Source organism: Natator depressus, chromosome 4 (assembly GCF_965152275.1).
Source record: "Natator depressus isolate rNatDep1 chromosome 4, rNatDep2.hap1, whole genome shotgun sequence".
Taxonomy (NCBI): Eukaryota; Metazoa; Chordata; order Testudines; family Cheloniidae; genus Natator; species Natator depressus.
In genome coordinates, this window is record NC_134237.1 from 19,930,667 (window position 1) to 19,953,939 (window position 23,273).

Below are 23,273 nucleotides of genomic sequence, written 5' to 3' on the forward strand. Positions count from 1 at the left end.
ATGTCAAGAAGCACCCAGAGCAAAGGGCAGGTGCTACTTTTTTATGAACGAGTACACGCATCAAGGTCTCCAATACAGCACTGTGCTCTGTGCAACATTGAGGCCCAAAAGAAAAATCTATATTTTGTCTTAATATGAAAGAGAAAACAACGATTTTTCTCTAATTCTGGGATCCCATGTATGGGCACCTGCAACTTATATTATGTATCCAGTTTTTAAATAACTTACATTAACAATGTCTCTCTGGACTGGTTATATTTTTGCTTTAAAAATTGACTGTGTGAACAATATCATGCTCAGAATAAAGCCTTTCTCGTGTTGCTAGCTTTCAAAAAACTTAAGTGGCAGTGAGGAATTCATGTTATACAGTACCTTCCCCTCCTCCTCCTCTTTAGTAAATATTCCTTTGCTCTGCCCTCTTCCTCCTCATCCCATGAAACACACTCATTATGTCTAGAGTGCTAAGCAGCAGGGAACCCTGTGTTCTTGCTGTTGTGTTTGTAAGTCTTGTTGGGGATCTGGCACCGACCCATTTATGAGCATGCAGGTGGAGTCTCTGGCAAAGAAAACAAATGGGTGTTTCATCCGTGATAGGCTAGTGACCCGGGCTTGTTCTCTTCTTATCCAATCCTCCAGTTTTCTTGCCTTGACAGAATAACATGTCCATTTAAGGAGGTGGATTGTACCATGAAAACTTTATTGAAAAGGGGTTGCTCTGGGCTGTTTAGGCATCTGGGAGTAGAGCTGGAAAAAAGGCTTCTTTTCTGAATAAGAACAACATTTTACATTGATGTGTTACAGTAATGCTGATGAGCTTTTTAGGAAGTGTTAAACTTTTAAACTGGAATTGCTGAATCTGGGAAGCTGAAAATTCGGGAGCTGGTTAAACTCCCTGTAGATTTGGAATGCATCAAGCCAAAAGAGGCCCTGAATGCCCGGATGTCTATCAAAATTAGTGTAATCCAATACTGAACTAGAGAGACTTAACTCAGGAACCTGTGTCTTTGGGAGTAGGGAGTTCAGTGACATTTTGGCGTGGGTAAATTTACGGAAACCAGGAAACGGAGCGAAAGTATCAGCAAATGGCAAATAAATTTTTGGCTGGGGGGTAGGGAGGGAAGTGGGGGGAAGGGGCTCATGGACAGAAGACATTTGCCATTATAAACTTCGCTATGGCTGCCCAATCAAGGTAAGAAAATAAATAAACTTTTTCCACTGTAGAGGTTTTTTCATGTCCCCCAGTTGTCCTACTGAGCTGCATTTTCCTCTGTTACAGCTTGCTAGTCAGTTTAAAAATCGGATTATGGTAAAATGTATCTGGATGACAATCCTGCATTTTAAGGCTAAACGTAGTATCTCTTTTCAGGATAAACTTGTGAATGGAAAATTTCATGAAATACGTTGAGTTAATAACTCCTTTTCAAAGCAGCAAGTTTATCACTTCCTTCATTATCTTCTTTGTGCACTTGCTTTTTTCTTTAACTGCATCTTACCAAGTGCAAAAAAAGGCACTTGTGATAGCTTAGAGTTAGGGTGAGAGTACGTAAAAGGTGGCTGAGCTGGATCTATATTACAGTTGCACTTGGTTTCTTTCCTCGATCTGAAAAATTATCAGACTAAAATGGTAGCAGGTTTTTGTATGTGAATCTGCTGAGTAGGCAAAGGCTGGGAATGTGCTGTGAGGTTGTGAAGGGGAGAGTGTGAAAAAGAATAATTAACTCTAGTTGCTGTCACTTGAATGCTGTTGAAAGAAACCCCGGCAGACCTCCCAGCCTTGGGTAGGAATGCTTTTTTATATGTTTATTTAAAAAGGGAGCTCTCAGAGCACCCATTTTACATTTTGTGGTTGGGAGAAAATGAGTGTTATTTACCGCAGATTTTGAAAGTCGGTGTTTTGGGTGTTGCTTTTTCTTAACATGCTAAAATGGTTTTATGAGGAAACCTCACAACTCAGTGTATCTTTTACCTGCCTTCTAGCATATAGACTGCAGTAATGGGCATATTAGAAATACCTAAGTGAGAAACTTTTACAGTGGGATAGTCCCAGCACAGCTCTCTTCCTTCCCCCCTCCCCCCGGGCCCGGCCGGCCAGTGGTGGCATATCTAAATTGAAGTTTGGTACTGGCAACATTTCTGACTGCTGTACTCTTTTTTTTTTTTTCCCCCCAATTTGAGACCAGGAACTGATGAAATTGTCAACTTCGTGGTGGGGAAAACACTGAGGCTTTGGGAGGTGGGAATGGAGGTGGGAGTTCCTTATGAGGAGTTGAACTATTTTGGTAGCTAAACATGTCGGTCTGTCTCTGTACAAGGCGGGGTTCTATCCTTCAGAAAGTGCATTACTTTGCTAATATACAGATGCCTTCCTTTCCATGTTTTTTTCCTCTGTGCGATCACTGACCAATATGCCTTACAGGTCTGCATTATCAGTTCATTGCTTTAATATTCCAACGTGCTGAGAGAGGATCTAGCATAAAACTTAAGGCCTCTAGCTGGCCTTAAAGCATGGTTTAATTCCAAGTTCAAGGACATGCTTGAAGTCCCAGTGGTCACACTCTAATTTTCTTGGGTGATTATATGGGAAATAAATAAGAGGTAATATGGGAAATAAATCTGTGCCTAACCCCCGTCCCCACCAGACTGACTGAATAAGGACAGGATTGGAGTTGTTGACGGATATCTGGTGCCCTATAAGAGAGGCATTGGGTTTCCAGAGTTAATGTGGCATGCTGAAGGAACAGGGCTGTGTTAGTACTCAAATGGTGAACTGTAGGGTATGTGGTGTTGTCTTAGGGTGGGTACTATGAGATGAGTGAACTGGGCTCTTCCCAAGTCTGCCATGTCAGAGTTGTGCAAATTTTCTTCTCGTGTACTGAGCTCCAAAGCTCCCTGCCATAAAGCTATATCAAGCCATTTCAACACAGCTTATAAGGAGGTCACCTCAACACACCATGGAGAAAAGTGGTAGTGTGTGATTATGGACATCTCTTGGGTGGGTGTAGGGGGATCATGGCTAGAACTTGCTTTGTGGAGTAGAAGGGATGTGTCTTGTGTTTTGGCAGCAGGAGTTAGGCATGTCATTTTACTTGATGGCATTGTGGTTGTGATATTATTTCTGTTTGAGTGATATTGGATAACAGTGATGTCTGTCCTCAAAGCAGACATTTTGTGCTCTCCTGCATGGAAAAGGTCCTTTGATAACCCTCCTCTTTCCTTTTCCTGTGTTTAAGTTCTGGTGTGCTGCACTGGGGTAAGAGAGAGCTCTCAAACAGGCTAGTTTTGATGGAGACAATCGCTGAAGGCTTTCCTGAGTTAGATGGCGTTTAAGGACAGAAAACAGACTATTTTCTAAATAGGAGAGAGAGTTAATGAAGGCCACGGATTGCTTTTTCTTTGGTAGGGAGGGGTAACCGTGAACCATAGTCAGTATTACTTTACCTGGATTTACCAGTATCTATTACCCTGGATTTTCTTTTCTTTTACCTTGGTGAGAAGATTTCATGGGAGATGTGAGTGGTGACGGTGCAGTGCAGGGCTTGACATCACGAGTGGGTTTTCTTAGTTTGTGCTTCAGTAAGTGACCTGTTTTTCATTTAAGCTATTATTGCCCATGTGCACAAGTTGAAGAAATTAAATATATCACATGGCCATATGTGCAGCAATCAAGTGATTTCTTATTTTGGAGGATGTTGAACAGAGAAATGGGACTGGAAACCAGAGAACTCCTAAATTCTAATCCAGCTGTGCACTGGCTTGTTATGTGGCCTTGGGCAGCTCACTGAACTTCTGACTGTTTCTTTGTCAGAAATCTACTGGGTGTTGTGAGCATTAGGACAATGCTCATCAGTGAAAAGTCAGCAAGTGCCAAGAGGTGCTCCAGTTATTTCCTAGTCTATTTCTTGAGAGGTAAACGTAGTGTGTTAACTCTTGGGGATGCTGAACTTTTTAACGACAATCACTGTAATGAGTAAATGTGTGTATACAGTACTAAGTGTTGCATAGGAAATCTCTCTACAGGAAAATCCATTCTGTTTAGGTGTTAACATTTAAGCGGGGCAGGGGAATTGCCCGCCAGTAACTTTCCCTGAAGAATGAGAGTAAACTAAGCTATTGATTTCTGTATAACCAACTTTTTTATTTTTCTAGTTTCTAGCCTAGATGCTTCAATGCCTTTGCTGCTCATCCTTTAAGTGTGGGCAGAGTAAAACTGACAAGTCTCTGGTCAGTTTCATGGCTGTTGTTCAGAAGCCTGTGACCAGGAACAAAATTAATTAGGACCAGGTCAGGTTCACTCTTCTGCTTAGTAAAGCTGAAAAATTCATCGGACACCTAGTAGCCAGAGACAGATGTGAGTGATACAGCAAGACCCCAAGCAGTGGCATAGCCAGGTGGGAAAAACAGGGGGCGCAGAGATGGAAAAAAGGCACCACCTGCTAGTACTCACCCGGCGGCGCTCCGGGTCTTCGGCGGCGGGTCAAGCGGCAGGCTGTGTCTTCAGCAGCACTTCAGCGTCGGGTCCTTCACTCGCTCTGGTCTTCGGCACTGAAGGACCCCCCACCACCACGGCAATGCCGCCAAAGACCGGAGGGAGTGAAGGACCCGACGCCAAAGTGCTGCTGAAGACCCGGAGTGCCACCTGACCCACCGCCGAAGACCCGGAGCGCCACCGGGGGAGTAAAAATTTGAAAGGCGCCAAAGAATTAAAAAGGCACCACTTCTGCTCAGTGGGGGAGCGGCCGCTGCTCCACTCCCCCCCAGCTGCGCTACTGACCCCAAGTATGGTCTACGGATAATACTCTGGTAAGAATCCCACCATTCTGCTGCTCCTTACCAGCACTTGTACTGGGGCTGTCACTAGGATGCTGCCTCTTCACCTAAATGTCTGGGCTCCTCATAGCTTATATGGGCTTCTGGCTAGTAGATTTAGGTCCAAATATTCGAAAGTGGTTTAAAATTTTAGGTGCCTCAGTTTTTGGACGTCCAGCTAGAGGCATCTTGGGTCTGTGTGGTTCTGAGTTTTATTTTTTGTTTAAAAGATGCTCAGGTTGACCGCCTGAAAGTTGAGGCTTTCAAAACCTTTTGAAAAACTAGATCTCATTTCTCAGGCCAATAGGTGTCTTGTAAACATTTCAAGCCCTATATGTAACAGCTTATTGAAACTATAAATTGCTAAGGACTCTGTATTCATTCTTCTTTTTGTCTTGCACAGCCATATTCCCAAAATACCAAGTTATGAAGTGCGAAACAGTTCGTCTCCCTAACTGGTGTGTGTGTGTGTGTGCGCGCGCGCGTGCGCCTGTTTGGGGGGATAAGGGGTGAACTGCATAATTCCTAAATGGTGGTGGGAAGCGCTACTGCAAACAAAATCATTATTTGCAAAGCCGAGTCTATGTTTGAAAACTGGTAAAAACAATTTCTCAGTCTTTGTAAGTACTGAATATTATGGCACTGTCATAAAAATGGAGAATCGGTAGGCATGAACTCTGGGTATCCCACAGGTCTGTTTTTTCTGTTGTATCTCAGGATGTTGTTTCTACTGAGTCAGCCATGCAGGGAGCAAACAGACACAATGACCTGGGAATCTCTCTGCACTCTATCTCCTAAAACCAAGTTAAATCAACTGCACTCTTAAGGGAGATGAAACATGATTATTTCTAATAATTTCAGTTGAAAAACTTCTTTACAAGGTGGCCACGTTTTATTTGTATGTGGTGTTTATTTCTATTCTGGTGAGAATGCTGCTTAGCTGGTTTCTGCTTTTGTTTTGTTCCTGTGCATTTTTGCAGCCTTCTAAAGGCCAGGTCTGAAACATGCTTTCATAACTTGCTTGTTTGACGCAAATGTGTGCATTTCATTCCCTGCTAGCTTTCTCCTTGCCACACACACTCATGCCATCTATCTATCTTGCCTTCATTCCACAATTCTCTTTACACACGCTCTGGAACTTGTACTTTCCACTTGAGGTTGCTCCAGAGATAAGCCTATAATAGATGCTGATGCTGCTCCTCACTTTATACCCTTTCAGATATTAGTTAAACAAAATGTTGTATAGGAAATCTCTCCACAGAAAAATCCATTCTGTTTAGGCATTAACTTTTTTTAAAAATGAATATATATACAGTTTTTTGTAGGTTATGTTTATATAATTACTGCAGAAGGCCCCTTTTATGCCATACTTTTAAATTTGGGCAGGTAGAATCAGTTTTCCTTCCATGATGATTTAAACATGAGGAAGAAAAGGGGAAATTCGGCAGTGAAGACTAGAGTTGGGCTGAATGATGGTGGATGTCAACTGTGAGATAAGTTACTAGGGTACGTCAGCACTACCCGCTGGATCAGTGGGTAGTGATTGAGCTATCGGGGATCGATTTATTGTGTCTAGTGTAGATGCGATAAATCGATCCCTGATCGCTCTGCCGTCAACTCCTGTACTCCACCATGGTGAGAGGCAGAAGCGGAGTCGACGGGGGAGTGGCGGCAGTTGACCCCGTGCTGTGAGGACGTGAGGTAGGTCGACCTAAGATACGTCAACTTCAGCTACGCTATTCTCGTAGCTAAAGTTGCATATCTTAGGTCAATCCACCCCCCCTAGTGTAGACCAGGCCTAAGGTGGATAGGATGCGGCTAGATTGGGAAGGGCTTTGACAGGAAGAAGTAGATCCACTGAAGGCGATGCACCCAGTATTGGACTCCAGTCTCGGAAAGATTTACACCCATGCTTAACTTTGAGCATGTGAATAGTGTCATGGAACTCAGTGAGGCTACTTGGCTGCTCAAGGTTAAAGCATGTGCGTAAGTCTCTTCAGGATCGGGCTTCTCCTGCCACCCTTCCAGTTTTGATGGTTTTTCCACACAGCTTTCTTTTTTATTCTTCCTTCAGGACATTTCTCGATACAGAGAGTGTTTAAGAAGCGGGTATCTTGTTATGCTGTGCAGATAATGACATTTTTTTATTTCACTGCCTTATACTGCAGTCCAGGTGCACTTGACTATTTAACAGCTCTTGGCAGGCAAGATGGAGAGGGAGGAAGTGAGGAGTACTGCAGCAGGGACGTGAGGTTAGGGAGGCACTTTACCAGTCAAGAGGCAGCGTTTTAATTCTGGCTACAGTACATCTTTGTAGTGCCTTCTAATATGAATTCATTGAACTAATCATGGTCAAACTGATATTGCTTTTAGAGTTCAGATAGGCAGGCTTTTATCTCATGATTCATGCAAGTATGTTTGTGCTCTGGGCTGGTTTAGATCTAGGTGATGTTTAAATGTAGTTTTGAGCTTGGTCCTTTTTAGTTGCACTAAATAAACAGAATCATTTACTAAAACACGAACATAACAATTCACAAGATTAGGTTTATATTTTTGTTTCTGCAGCAGTAAATGTCAGGTTATATGGAAAACATGTTCCTGCTTTAATTTTTCCCTTTCTCCAACCAATACGTTAATATTTAACTTGAGTGACAACAAAAGAGTCAATTCTCAGAACTATAAAAAAAGTCTTGTTTCTGCATTCTGGCGTCATTTTGCTTTTTATTAAAAAACACACACAACCAGGAAGAACTCTTTGAGTTTGTAACCAGAAGTCCTCATTTTAAAAAAGTCATATGGTAGAGTTATTAATTTTAGTAATTTTTTTTTTGCTTGGAATATTGTATGGAGTGAGAGCAATAAGCAGCAGATGATGTGTTAATTTATCACAGTATGAATATCTCTTTCATGTTGCAGGTGTCTTAGCAGCTGGGATGTGTGTGCATATTATACATGCATAATATTAACTACAAAATACCCGTTTCCTCCCCCCTAGCTGAGATGCTCAGGGCACTGCGTTTACAAGTATGATATCAATCCCTACCATCTCATGTTTTAGTGGTTAAAAGGATTTTGATGTCAGAATAACACTAGTTTTCTGTTTAGAAATAATTTTGAATATAGCAGTCAGTCTGAAAGAGTCACTTGTAGAAGAGTATCCTAAGTTTTGCTGGCATAGCTATGTCAGGAGTGTGGAAAAAATCAAACCCATTCATACCCTCTGGAGCAACTGGCATTGGCCACTGTTGGAAGACAGGATACTGGGCTAGATGGACCTTTTTTTTCTATCTGACCCAGTATGGCCATTCTTATGAGATCAAGTTTTCCTTGTTTTTGTCATCTTGTCCTCTTTCCTTCATATTTCCCCCAAGTTTTCAATGGAACTCCCAGTTTTAGATGGTACCCAGGATTACAGTTTTGCAGGAAGACAGGGAACACTATCAGTGTAAAAAAATCATTTTGTCAAATGTTAAAGGTAACCCCAAAGATTACTGTAAATTTAAGATAAGATTAAAAAAAAAGTTATATTATTTCCCTTATTTTTAAATGTTTGCTTTGTGTGAATTTGAAAGGACTTTTATACCTTGTTTTGCTCTTCCCTTTGGTGTTTTCCCTTGTTTGTGGAGGGCTTTCACACAGCAACAAGCAGAAACAAAATAATATATAGATTGTAAAATCACAAAAACTCGCATGGAGCTCAAGGGCAGGTAGAGTACCAGAACTACTATTTTTTTCTTTTTTGTCTTTTTTTGGTTGACAGAGCTTCAAGAAGGGATCTGTTCTACTCAACAATCCTATTCTATACGAGTTAGACTGCTGAAATTACCACATAATGCCTGCCTGTTTAGCTTTTCAGTTGGCTTCAGAGAATCTGTATTTTGTTAGCTTTCAACTACTTTTATTTCAGTTGTATGTGGACTACAAGGTTGTGAAAACCCAGGGGTTTTTAGTGGAGGGCCGTGAAGAAAGGGAATTTGAGTTGTGTTTCTGTTTGTTGTGTTTTGGGGTTTTTTAATCAGTTTTTTTTCTTGATTAGAGCTTTTATATCATTCTGAAGTATTTACATAAACATAAAATTATATTTAAAGTTTTTAAATGCATGAAACATGCAGTGATTAAAAATGTTGACTCCTCTAAAGAGTTAAAAGGGAAGGGATTAGACCCTTGAGGCTCTTATGTCTATTTGGAAACAGTAAGAAAGTTTTATGTAACTATCTAAAACCCTAGAGAGGAAGTCACTTTTTTTTAAATTCTAATGTTTTGTTAGACACTAATCAATAATAGATATGATGATCAGAGACATGTTTGTTTTCCACTAAATGTTTCATGACATTCAATTGACTCACACAGTGAGGCTTTAAAAATAGACGGATAAACTGCCCAAAACTGACTCATGCAAAAAAAGTATAGCAATTTCATATTTTACTATTCAACAGTAATCTTGAGCAAGTAATGAGGTTTATCTAAAAAGCTTCTGTTTAGTAACTTTTGTTTTCTACTTAGTTGTAATGAGAACAGCACCAGTTAATCAAACGCAGTTTTGTGAAGCATGCCCCATATATAGGAATAGTTGTGGAACAATTGTACTTGCAGAATAAAATGAAAGAAGCCAGTGGCAGAGAATTTTGTATCTTAATCCCACCAAAGAGCTCAAGTGTTAGAGATAAACACATTGTGCCTGAGGAAGCAGCTAGTTAAAATTCCCTGCCTACAATGAAAATGCAGAATCCTTACACATTAGAAGTGTAGTATAGTCAAGACTATGGCTGTCAAGAGATTAAAAAAATTAATCGCAGTTAATTGCGCGATTAAACAACAGTAGAATACCATTTAGTTTAAATATTTTTGGATGTTTACTACATTTTCAAATATATAAATTTCAATTACAACACAGAATGCAAAGTGTACGGTGCTCACTTTATATTTATTTTTGATTACAAATATTTGCAGTGTGAAAAACAAAAAAAAATTGTTTTTCAGTTCACCTCATATAAGTACTGTAGTGCAATCTCTTTGTCATGAAAGTTGAACTTACAAATGTAGAATTATGTACAAAGAAAACTACGTTCAGAAATAAAACAATGTAAAACTTTAGAGCCTACAAGTCCACTCAGTCCGACTTCTTGGTCAGCCAATCACTCAGACAAACAAGGTTGGTTACAATTTGCAGGAGATACTGCTGCCTGCTTCTTGTTTACAATGTCACCTGAAAGTGAGAACAGGCATTCTCCTGGCACTATTGTAACTGGCGTTGCAAGATATTTTGGTTCAGGTTTTGTAGTTTCCACATGGGAGTGTTGCTCTTGTAAGACTTCTGAAAGCATGCTTTACACCTCGTCCCTCTCAGATTTTGTAAGGCACTTCAGATTCTTAAACCTTGGGTCGAGTGCTGTAGCTATCTTTAGAAATCTCACATTGGTACCTTCTTTGTGTTTTGTCAAATCTGCTGTGAAAGTGTTCTAAAACGAACATGTGCTGGATCATCATCCGAGACTGCTATAACATGAAATATATGGCAGAATGCGGGTAAAACAGAGCAGGAGACATACAATTCTCCTGCAAGGAGTTCAGTCACAGATTTAATTGATGAATTATTTTTTTAACGAGCACCATCAGCATGGAAGCTTGTCCTCTGGAATGGTGGCCAAAGCATGAAGGAGCATATGAATGTTGAGCATATTTGGCACGTAAATACCTTGTAATGCCGGCTACAAAAGTGCCATGCGAATGCCTTTTCTCACTTTCAGGTTACATTGTAAATAAGAAGCAGGCAGGAGTATCTCCCATCAATGTAAACAAACTTGTTTGTTTTAGCGATTGGCAGAATAAGAAGTAGGACTGAGTGGACTTGTAGGCTCTAAAGTTTTACACTGTTTTGTTTTTGAGTGCAGTTATGTAACGAAAAAAAATCTGCATTTGTAAGTTAAACTTTCATGATAAAGAGAGTGCACTTGTATGAGATCAATTGAAAAATACTATTTTATCATTTTTACAATGCAAATATTTGTAATAAAAAATATAAAGTGAGCACTGCGCACTTTGTGTTCTATGTTGTAATTGAAATCAATATTGAAAATGTCAAAAAACATCCAAAATATTTAATAAATTTCAATCGGTATTCTATTGATAAAAGTGTGTGAGTTAACTGCAATTAATTGACAGCCCTGGTCAAGACACATTCAACAAGCAAGAGAGACAAAGGAAAGGAAGAATATTATTAACATTACTTCTTCCTGTAACACTAATAAAAGTGTTAATTAAGAGCAAGTGTTGGGGTGACATGTTGCCTATGGCAAGTCATTTCTGAAACATTACCTCTTCTAAACTCTAGGGGTGTGTGCAAAACAAATTTTCAGTTCTTAGGCCTTTCTAAGAGGAAAAATGTTTTGGTGTTTAGTTCATTTATAGCCTGTTAGGAAACGAGTAGCAATCAGAACTAAAGGAAGGTTATTGGGTTTATGGAAGCTCAACTGACCACAAAAAGTGAATCCTTCGTGGTATGATTATGAATAATAGTGAGGCTGCAAGAGTCTGTGTGCAATAATGTCAAACTTAAGAGCTCTCATCCTGCAGAGACTTAGTCATCTCTTGAAGTTTATCCCCTGTAAATAGTCCCATGCACATCTCTGCTGGATCAGGGATCTAATTTGTAGGCCAGCTTGGAGTAGTGTGTGGGTGAGGGGGTGGGGTGAGGAATGTAACCATGACCTCTTCAACAATTTCCAGCTTTTCTCTTGTTTCTGAAAATGGCTCTCAGATCTTCAGTCAGGCCTCAGTTCTGTGAAAACCTATTCATGTGCCTAATTTAAGCATATAAATTCATCTATTCAGTTTAACACAATGGAACTACTCACCTGCTTAAAGTCATGCAGTTGCCTATGACTTTGTGGAATCAAGACCTCAATGAGTAAAAAATAGAAAGACAAGAGTGTGAATTAATGAGCAGAAATTAAACTGAAAGTTGGCTCTTAGACCACATCTAATGTTTCCTAAGCATGTGAATCAGTTTGATTCATCTTAATGAAGTGAAGAGAGTGATTTATGCTCAAGCTAATTAAATAAACTGAATAAAATAACCCACAATGGTTGTTACATTTCTCTAATTATATCCCCTTTTCATAGTCTTTACACTGATGGGCTTAATTTATATGCAGGAAATGTATTGCTTTTCTTTTTTCACGGGGCCTGGTCTGCTACACGTTCCTTGCTGTACATTTCACAACCAGAACCTCCTTTCTGTGACTTTTTTTAAAAAGAATTATTCAAGCACTGGATAATGGGAAGTGAATTTGATAACTGGGGAAAAAACCTTCTCCTTTAAATATAGACACTAACTTACGTTTTTCACAATGATTTTTTTTATCTGGTATTTTTACAAGTGGCACCTAAGGTTACTATAAATAAAAGGGGATTAGAGAGAAAAATTTTCCCCCTGGTGTCTGTTTTTTGCTCCTTTTTATTTTATTTCAGTTCTTTGACTTTGGGCTTTTGACACCACTTGGATTTAGTCTTTTTCAAGTCTATCCAAATTGGTCAGTTTCCAGGTTGTTAAGTCTTTCACTCAGCTACAGGGTAGATCAAAAGTGTTTAAGATGGGAAAGTGGCAGAGGTACTCATGCACAGGTATAGTTCCTATTCTGTTTTTCATCTTAGACTCATGTTCCTGAGATTAAAAAAAACACAGCATTTTTAGCAGTGAAGTCAAGCCCTTAATTGACTAGATTTCAAGTTGATATCCCTTTTTAAAATGGCTTCTTAAAAACTGGACCTAGAATTCCCTCCCGCCTCCCCTTAGATTAATAAAGGAGAATTTTATAGAGAATATTGGCACAATAAACTGTATTAACATGAGCGTAACAGCTCTAAGGACTGCTATTTATGCCAAGCAAATAATGATTTGTTTAAAAAAAATCCCTGAACATGTATTTGTAAAACAGATTATGATGGCTGCAAGAGAACAGTACCAGTGAAATGGGTCAATAAGATGTGTTTTAAAAGGCCCTAAACAAGTAATGTACTTTTTTAGAAAGTCCTTGAGATTTTTTCTTTTTTTCCCTTTCATTATTGTGCTTTTGTTAAAGCTTAATGAATAGATCCCCATGATAAATGGGAAAGTCTTGACTGAAACTAAGAAAATAGAGGAGAGAACTGAAATGGTTAGTAACACTTCACTCTGCTGGAACTGCAGACCAGAGTCCGATAGAATGTGCCAGGGCACAGCAGGGGGTAGTGGAGGATGTCGTTTCAGCCTCTGCTCTGGATTTCATGGTTTGCAGTGTTTTCTTCTATGTAAATCTGAGTAAAGGCCAAATTCTAGGCTTTGGTGCATGGACTCAACTCCCATTGATCTGTCCCTTAAACTTAGCGTATAGTGAGAGGTTTATACTGTGCATGCTGTATGGCATTGAAATGCGCTTGAGGGGGGATGGAGAAACACAGATCACTTTTCAGTTTTATTTTGGTTATCTTGTTTCCATTGGCTTTAAACTTGTAGGCCCCAATTCAGGAAAGCATCCCCATTCAGGAGGGGCACTGAAACAAGTGTGTGGGGTTTTTTGTTTGTTTTTTTGTTGTTGTTGTTTTGTTTTGTTTTGTTTTTGTTTGTTTTTTTTTGAGGACTGGGCTGTGTCAGAACATTGGGGATGGCTCCACTGGACGCTTCGTGATTGCTATGGCAAGGGCAGATGCATCTTTCTGAGGGAGCAGAACCTCTCTGGTTCCAAGCAGAAAGTGAAATGGGGAGCGGCCCGCAGAAACCCTCCTTGCTCCCTGTTTAAGAGATGAAATATTGCATAAGCCTGGTGCACCTCTTACCTTATCCCCAGTGCTATTGTTGTGTAACAGTTTTCCAGCCTTTGTTGCAAGCCTGGTAGATGTGCCCTTCCATGGGAGTGGTAGTTACACTAGACAGAAGCCCTTCTTTCAATGGGTGTTGCAGCCAGTTGCAAATGGTTTTGGAGAGATACCAACTCCTAGAAAGTTTAAAACTTTAAAAGAGTGATGTAAATAGTAATGAAGCTAATAAAATAAAAAAAACATAATACAATAAACAGAGTTGGCTGTTTAGCTGGTACTAGTGGCCTGCCAGCTTTGAGGCAGGAGTGGGGGGAAGCCCGTGTGACACTGACCATCTCTACTGGTGGATGGGATAAACATAATTTAGCAGAGTTAAAATTTATCTTGGATTTATTCAATCCTTCTCCAATCTCCAGCTGTCAGAGCTGCAGCTCTCTCAGCTCTTCACTGCTCTGGCTTCTGGCTGAGGTTCAAAGCAAAGTGTCTTCCTCTTTGCTTGATGTACTGTTTCCACTGTGCTAGGACATCAGTTATGATTCTCAGTTCTGTGTGTTTAAATCTAAATATATTGGACAACTTGTAACTGTGGTGATTAGGAAATCTGAAACACAGGGTTAAGAGAGGCTTCACCATTGAATTCCAGATGTCACAGGGGAAGGATGGAAAAGGAGGATAAGAGACTAGAGGTGTACCTTGATAAGAAATAGAAAAGAGTGAGGAGACGAGATTGGGAAAGAAAACCAATTTTTTATAGCTAGGCTATAAAAGGAGAAGGGAAATCAAAGTCTTCAGATGACTGTTGCCTGAGAAGCAAATGAGGCATGTAGAAAAGAAAAACTAAGCCATGATTAGCTTGTCAATTTTTTTCCCCAATTTGTTTGAAAACCAATCTTTTATGAAAGTGAAAACAGGAAATTAAGTCCGATGGTCAAAAATGCAAGATTTTTTTTTTTTTTTTTTTTTTTGCAAGTAGTGGCAAAATGGAAAAGGGGTCTGGGGGGGGGGAATCATTCGTTATCATTTTTTGATCTGCTCTAGACATGCTCCTCCCTCCAGATGAATGAAGGCTTCCTTTGGTCTATAGGAACCTCCCACCTAAGATCTCTCCAGAGTGTGGTGTTGACTCCCATTAGGTTCATTTGGGTAGCTGTCACTCTAGTAAACTCCTCTTTTATGCTCTCTTTCATCTTCCAGAACTTTAAGCCCTGCATACCACCAACAGACCTTCATTTAGTTCACCCCCCTTCCTCGTGAGCAGTTTTCAATTGGCTGCTGCTTGGTAAAAATTTGCTGTTTGTGAATGGTGTGGTGAGGCTGTATTCATGGATCAACTACAGAACACAAATGTCTGAGTCATTTCACTAAGTGCTTTAATGGAAAGGTAAAACCCAACGGAAACACAAAACATAATAAACTCTTAATCACAGTGCTATTAAATGGCTATCTAGCATGTGTACATTGCGTTCTCTTAAGCGAACAGAAAGAGACTACACCAATAATTTACACGTTAAGAACTGCAGTTATTACAGGTCCTAACATGAGATCAGGCTGTAAAAACAAAGTCCAGAAGTCTGCGTATACTGTAGTCTCTCCAAGGTGGGGGCTGCCCCTCACTATGTCTTCATGGAGAATGTAGCACAATGGGACTCTGATCTCAGTTGGGGCCCCCAAATGCTACCATGATACAAATAATAGACAGTAATTATTAGTAGAAATATATTCGTAAGTGCACTCCTCTTCTTCAACACTGGTAAAGTATTGACCATGGGGCAACCTGAATATAGACATATTAAAATGGTCAATTATTGTACCAATTCTTGGCAAGAATGGTAATTTCTGCACCCCAAGAGCGTCAAGCTGGTAAAATGCAGTGTCCCTTGTGCTTTCTCTTTCTGCTTCCTGTGGACATAGTGCCTTTGCTTTCTGATAGGTTGTGCAAAATACAGCATGTAGAAAATAACAGAGAGGGTCTATTCAAAGGCATTCCCATTGGGATTTTCACCTTGCCTTAAACTTTCGAAAGGCACAATAGCTCTTACTGAGGCAGTCGCTGGAGCAATGTCTCACCGTATTGAAATCTTACCTAGATTACAAAATCTGAGAAAGGAGGGAATAAACAAGGATTCCCAGAATTAGAGTTCAGGCAGAGACCCAATTAATATCTGTGGCTTTTTGTGGGCACAATGCACCTTTGGGTACCCCCTCTTGAACAGCCCAGGGTTATTAAAAATCTGGGCCTCTTGTACTTTGCCCAGAAAGGCAAGGTAAACATTTAGGGAATTGCCTTCTTAGTCCCCTTGGGCATACATGGCAATGGAGTAATAGCCTTCCCCCCCCCACCCCCTTCTTTTTCTAACTTTCTCCATTGCTTCCTTGTGTTGCTAGAGAACAGACAAGTAAGTTCCCCAAGTGAAGCCCCATTAGTGCTCAGGCCCTTTCGTTTGTCTTTGGGGCATCACACACTCTGAGCACAGTACTGTGGAGTGAAGGCCTCAATTTCTGCAGTTCTCCACAGAGCAGTAGCCACTGTTCTGTCCAGAGGAGAGTTTCAATCCCCACGTTGCTCTAGTGCTGAGCCAAGCACCTTGCAGAGGGTGGTGCAATTCCTGTGCACCACTTTTAACTTGCTTTCCAACGTAAAAGCTAAACTGATCAAATATATTGAAAATAGTAGAGACGTGTATTTTATAACATTTTTTGCTACTAATTTCTCTTTCTTTTACAAGTAATGGCCTTTCATAATGGTTGATGTTTGATAGATTGAATAACCCCCCTTTAAATTTAAAAATAAAAATGGTAAAAGAAATGAGCCATCCTTAAATAATATAATCATAAGCCACTCTGGTTGTGCGTTAGTGGGCCTTGTGCTTCACAATACACCAGAGGCATGCACCAGAACCTATGGACCGTGTCATGGATTATTGCTATAGAATAATGTGAACACTCGCAAAGTGCTCTTGAGTGGAGATTATCTGACAATTAGATGTTTCTTCATACAGATATCAGACTGATGAGACAATTTTAGAATAGAACTCCAGCACAGAAAGCTGTGCCCCAGGTGATTTTAGTGCGCCTTTTACTAAACCTCAAATGTTACAAACCACAGGAAAATTAGTAGAAGGTTCTATATGCTTGCAAAAAGAGAGAGAAATATACATGGAGTCACTGCAATCTGGTGAAGATCTGTACATTATGTCCAAATAATCTTTAACTAGAAAAGACCTTCTAAATATGGTTTTCATCATATAAACAGGTTTCTTGTGCAAACATATTTAATCTTTTTCTGCTTCTACTTATCTGTAGAGCAAGGACTAAATTAAGGACTTGCCCAGCCTGTTAAAGCGGTATGCTCTGTTACACAACTGGAAAACACAGGGAAAAGGACAACTAGTTCATTATGTGGTTTGTCCATAGCTAATTTTAAAAAGCCTTTTAGGCCTTTAGTCTACATTGAAAATTATTTAATTTGAAGTTAGTTATTGGACCAATGTTTGAAAAGTGGCCTGTGTTCATTTGCCTAATATCACAGACTGACGCATTAATATAAATTTGCCAATACTGGACTCAGTTAGATAGGTTGATAGGTTAAACTCTGTGATCCTTTTTAAACACAGTGCATTTTTACATTAATTAACATATTAGTGGTTTTATGTGTCCGTACATCTGTCGTGGTAAAATTGTCGTGTACATACTTTGACTTAAACAGTGTATTAACATCAAAGAAAATGGTTTTGTCTGTTGTGTTAAACACTCAGAATTCAAAGGTGTTTTGTTTTGTTTTTTGCATCAGAGCCAATTAGACCACAAACAGCAATGAATTTGATTTTCGTGATTAGATTTAAATGAACAGAAGCAATAAAATCCAGAATTGAAGTTGCCGCTCTTTTTCAATTTGGGCCTTTTTGTGGCTACAGATGGCGTAGGTCTCAACAATCCACATGGCCCACAATTGGTCTAGCAAAGGCATGAGGTTTGAACTGATGTGTATGGTCAAAGATGTATAGGAGTGTTCCAAAATACCCAGCCCAACAAGTATTGTTAATCTGTTCACTTTTGTGAGCAGTAAATTCACCCATACAAATTAAATAATCTGTGCACAATATTGTGCATGATGGGGGGCACTACTGTAATCTTGACTAGTAGGAGTAATTATTTACTCCTATGAGTACTTCTGCTTGAGAACAGGTTTCAGAGTAGCAGCTGTGTTAGTCTGTATCTGCAAAAAGAAAAGGAGGACTTGTGGCACCTTAGAGACTAACCAATTTATTTTGAGCATAAGCTCGTATGCTCAAATATATTTGTTAGTCTCTAAGGTGCCACAAGTCCTCCTTTTCTTTTTGTTTGAGAACAGTGGGGCGTATTGAGTGGGTGAGGATTATTCACATGAGTGAGGGTTAAAGGGTTGGGTCTCATATGTGATGCACAACCTTAGTTTGGAAAATCAGTCTTTCAAATGTTGCCAAGTGTTTTGTTTAACATAACCAGTTATTTTAAATGGGCTTATATGTTACAAAGAACGTGTGTGTTTCCTTCCCAGTGTTTGGGAGACAGAATCTGAACAAGATTGATACTGGAACATGGATGTGTTCATAATGTAAAATATACATTTGTAGTAAAATAAGTCTGTGTTTTGTGCGTGTTTATGTGTGTGAGAGGGAGAGACTGTGTGCATGTGTTGATATGAAAGGGTTTGGGGAGTAGAGGTGTTATCAGAAGCAGGGAGTAAAAGGAGGACAACATGTGTGTGTGAATGTGATATGACACCTGTGGGCTGTGTGACAATCCAGCTGACAGGCTTACCAGAGCTCAGAACAGGTCAAGTGAAAAGAGTCTCCTACAGAAAAACAATGACTTACTCAGACAGGTCTTAGGGGATGTTAATTATGTGGTTAGAGGTGTTAGTGGGGGAGGAGGAAGAGATTTTTAATAGAGACAGAAAACAGCTGCTCAGTAAATATTTTCAGCTTTTGGTTTTATTATCTCTATATATTAGAATTCTTCTTTGGTACAGTAGAGAACAATAGTAGAGTTCCTATTTTTAATGCTTTGCAGAGATGCGATTATTCTACAGAATTAGTAAACAAAATGATTGTCGGCTTAAGTAATTTTACTGCATTTTTAAGGTAGAAAATTGACTGCAGCAATAACTTCTTGTACCTGTGGTAAACTTTTATGCACACTGAGAGAATTGGGGGACTAAAACTAATAGATTATATAAAATGCCTCCTTAACCACTCTGAAATGCTTTTCAATGAATAGTTATAAATTAAACATTGTTTCTTTCTGAAATGTATCTGATGCCTCCAAAGCTACTTGTATACTTACTTTCCTTATTTTATTGTATTATCCAGCTGCATTCCCTTCCTTTTGTTTGTAAAATTGTACTTACTGAGAGAGCCTCATGAGATACAGCATTTCTGTGCTATACAGATACTATAATGTAGGGAGGCTTGGTCTGAAAGAGCAGATATATCAGAGTAGTCACATTTTCATTTTCTACAACAGATAAGATCAAGGACCAGGCCTTTAAACAAATTAGGTACCCAAAATGCATATTTAATGTGTGTATGAATGCAAGTGAAGAAATTGTGTGAGCAATTGAATATAACAGTATGGCAGGTTGGAAAAATTGAAATGGAAAATGTTTTCTGCAGACCTCCTTTTTTCAACTGTCTCCAGTAATTAGCCATTGTTACATGCAATTACCCACTCAATCTTTTCAAACACTGAACTTGTTTGAAACATGGGCCCGGAAATGTTGTCTGAAACGAGACAACTATTAGATCTTGGTATAGTGCAACAGATGCAATCTCTTGTTGTAGCTCTCTGGAGTTGCATCTCCAAAAGCCTGATTCCTTTACTTTTGGCTCCAGCTATCTGAGCACTGAGTAGACTGTGTTGCGGAAAAGAGTGTATTTGCAACAAATGTACATAAAAAGTTTCTGCTCCTCATGGAAAAACCCAGATTATTACTCAGTTGCAAAATATGGACATTATTTTTATCCTCAGTGGTGCAAATCAGGTGTTCGTCACTGGGGTTACACTACTGTGAAAGAGATGGAAGTGAGAGAATTTGGCTTTGTGAAGGACACCAGGTAGCATTTCTTGTAAAAATGCTTTAAAGTACAGGGGAGAGCAATTTTTTAACCCTCTTTTTAAACATAATCTTGCTGCTGCAGTGTCTGGATTTGTCTACAATTAGAAATATTAATATTAAAATAACCGGTGTTAATTATAGCAAGGCTGTGCCAAAGCCCCAGTCCGGGTTATGAGACTGTCCCTTGCCCCAAAGAACTTTCAGTGTAGTCTACACAGTTGAATACCAAATAGTAGCCGCTATATCTGTCCTTGAATAACAAACAGAAATAATGACCAGGCAATACTATAGAGATGTGGCAGACAGTGATGTGCTTGAGCCAGTTGATATAAGCACGCTAGAGTGTCACACTGGGGTTGGGACATGGTATCCACTGCAGTTGGTGAAACTGTTTGTGGTTCTTTGACACTCTTGTCTCAACTCTTACATGTCGCCCCCACACCCGGCGGTGATTTTTTGGGGGGCAGTTTGCTAACCCTTCTAGTCCTTTTTTCGTTTGAAATGTACCGTCTCGAAGATTGGCTTGGGCAGGTGTAGCTTTATATCGTAGCTGCTCTCATTCAATATCAGTAAATGTAAAGCTGTGGAGACAAGGGGAGTGAAGGAATCCTCCTCTCCCCCCCTTCCTCCTCACTTTGCTCGTCCCACCTACCTGCAAATACTACAGCTGGCAACGTGGCAATGTGATATGTCCTTTGGAGGAGGGAAATTTTTATCAGGTGTCAAATTGGGGAGGTGTAATGAATGCAATTATGTAATTGGATTAATAGTAGGTGTCCAATTTTTCTGCTATAGCGTGGTTTATGTGATGTCAGGGGGAAACAAATGCAATACTGAGTGTTCCTCAGATCAGATTGCCTCTGGAGTGTTCTAGTCATCTAGTGTACTTTATATGGTGGCATTCTTCAGTATGGGTCTATCCACACTTGCACTGACACTGTTAGTATGTTTCTCACTTGAACATGGTTGTTGCTAGAAGACAGTTAACAGTTTTCCTAGCCACAGTGAGCAGTTCACAAAATCAGGTTGTACTGTAAGGCAACGGTATGCTGGTGTTAGCTATTTTTCAGCAACCTGCGTACTCTGTCAACACCGGTGATATAATACCACAATGTTATGTACTCGTGCATTTACTCATGCTCATTTGCTCTCGTTGGGCTTGAAATGAACCCGACCCCAGGGGTCACTTCCTCTCAAAGTTGTCTTGAATGTATTTCATGTTGCAATATTTAGATTTGAATGCTGGAGTTGCTTTTTCACAGAGGGAATAAGTTGTACTTTTGAGGTGGCAGATTCTTTAGATACTCAGCCATGAAACTAATAAATTTTTTTTATAACAACAACAAGGAGTACTTGTGGCACCTTAGAGACTGACAGATTTATTTGGCCATAAGCTTTCATGGGCTAGAACCCAAAATCCATGCATCTGATGAAGTGGGTTCTAGACCACGAAAGTTTATGCCCAAATAAATTGGTCAGTCTCTAAGGTGCCACAAGTACTCCTCATTGTTTTTGCTGATACAGACTAACACGGCTACAACTCTGAAAGATTTTTATGCTAATGTAAAGAGCATGTTTCCACCGAAGCCCCTGCTTTCTTTCCTCCTTTTCTTGTTGGTTGAGGAAAGAGGAATGAAAGTAGAGTGTAAAAGATTGTTTAATTTGTTTACAATTTCTTTGTCAGGGTTCCCAACCTTAAGCATTCAAGAATCATGAGATTGGCTTAACAATCATCATTTTAAAAAATAATAATGTTTCGGTTCCTTTTATTTGCCTTTCTATTTTTGATCACTAGGGTGTAGGCTTTCAAATTTTTCCTCTATAACCATGGGACCTAAAAATATTTTTTTCCCAATGAAATTTGAGATTGTCCTGTAATTGTATGGCTTGAGGTGGTGAGGCTTTGAGGAAAATCTCAAATATCTCAAATATAGCAATCTATTACCAGCGGGAGAGTGGGGTGGGAGGAGGTATTGTTTCATGGTGTCTGTGTATATAATAATGTATTCTGCAATTTCCACAGTATGCATCCGATGAAGTGAGCTGTAGCTCACGAAAGCTCATGCTCAAATAAATTGGTTAGTCTCTAAGGTGCCACAAGTACTCCTTTTCTTTTTGCAAATATAACGAGATTCATCATAAAATGGTGAGAGTTGTCATTGGCACAAAGGCTGTTTTGCTTGCTTACTGATAGATAGGTTCTTAATTCTCCATCGCCACCCTCATTGCATGCTTCTCTTTTTTCTGATCCTATTTCCTGTTGCTTGCTGACTTGCAGCTTTCTTCAGGTTGCCTGCATGGCAAAATGTCTAATGGAAACTGTTTCAGACTATTTGTAGTGGAAGGGCTGATGGGTTAACAAAATTTCTAGCTGTATTTTTCATCCACATTCTATTTAGGATGACCAGATGTTCCAATTTTATAGGGATAAATCCCAATTTTTGGGTCTTTTTCTTATATAGGCTTCTATTACCCCCCACCCCGTGTCCTGATTTTTCATACTTGCTGTCTGGTCACCCTAACTGTATTCCTCTGGAAGTTCACAATGGAGGTCCCCTCTCTTTGGAGGTGGGTTTGTAGAAAAGGAGAATAATTTTTGCATTCCATTAAGAATAATCCTGTGTGTTAGGACCACCGTGAATGCGTACATGGGCATGCATATACCGATCTTGTACGGGAATATAGTGGAACATGTTGAGTAGCTATATAAACAAACTACTCTTCAAATTCTAACAGTTTTTTGGGGGGATCTTCAGAGCTCATACTTTTGATCTCCTGGCAAAAATATACGTGAATATCTTGTGCTCGTGATGTTGTCTCTTTAATTCTAATTGACATGATTTAAACAGGACTTTGTGCCCAATGTAGACAGAGCAAGTCGTGTTTTACTAGGGACAGCTAATTATGATCATTACTAGGTAACTCATCTGAAACTGTGACCTGTTTTTTTTTAAATTTAGATGTCCTGTGAGAGGGATTGCTGACTGTTAGTAAAACCTTCATTAAAATAAGAAATACTGGAGCAGTTTCTGCGCTGTATACCTTTTATTCCTTTATCTCATTTCTGTAAAATGGAGTTCCTTACATGAGTTCAGTTAACACAAATAGTGAAAAGTATTTATTTGATCAAGAACGATCCAATAGCTTTCAAAATTCTTTCAACCCTGGATTTTTTTTACTGACAAGTTAAAGGACAATTTCATAGTTCCTAACAACCCCTCTTTTTTTTCAGCACCTCCTTAAAAAGAAACGCCCCACTTTAGTTCTCATGTGGTGTATCTACTACAATAGTGCAAAAAAAAAAGTGTCTAGGACAGAAAAATATTAGGGGCAGTGTGAGTTATTGTAAAGGGAATGTGGTTCCAGTTTGCTTACAGCAGTTAAAAATGTAAGGGTGAAGCTATATTTAGTGGGTGCACACACATGCCTAACTAAGGCTGGTTTTCACTGCAGAGTTAGGACAAGGTATAACTCGAGTGTTGCCCCTAACCAGACTCCTGTTCACTCTCAAAAATCTTTTGAGTGAAGCGGTGCTTTAAACTGTTTTTCCAGAATTGGGCCCTAAGTTAATGCA

The 23,273-nt window shown here is 39.6% G+C and overlaps 1 protein-coding gene across 4 annotated transcripts in view; it reads left to right on the forward strand.

Annotated features, from left to right (window-relative positions):
- AFF1 (ALF transcription elongation factor 1) overlaps positions 1-23,273 on the forward strand; it is a 161,444-nt gene that overhangs the window by 29,292 nt on the left and 108,879 nt on the right. The window contains exon 1 of one of the 4 annotated variants that reach the window (XM_074950551.1): positions 1,096-1,189. The exons of the other annotated variants lie outside the window; for them this stretch is intronic. Coding sequence (XP_074806652.1) covers positions 1,173-1,189 — 17 coding nt within the window. The 5' untranslated portion in view covers positions 1,096-1,172. Of the gene's footprint in view, positions 1-1,095; positions 1,190-23,273 lie in introns of those variants that run through there. 4 annotated transcript variants of the gene reach the window in all.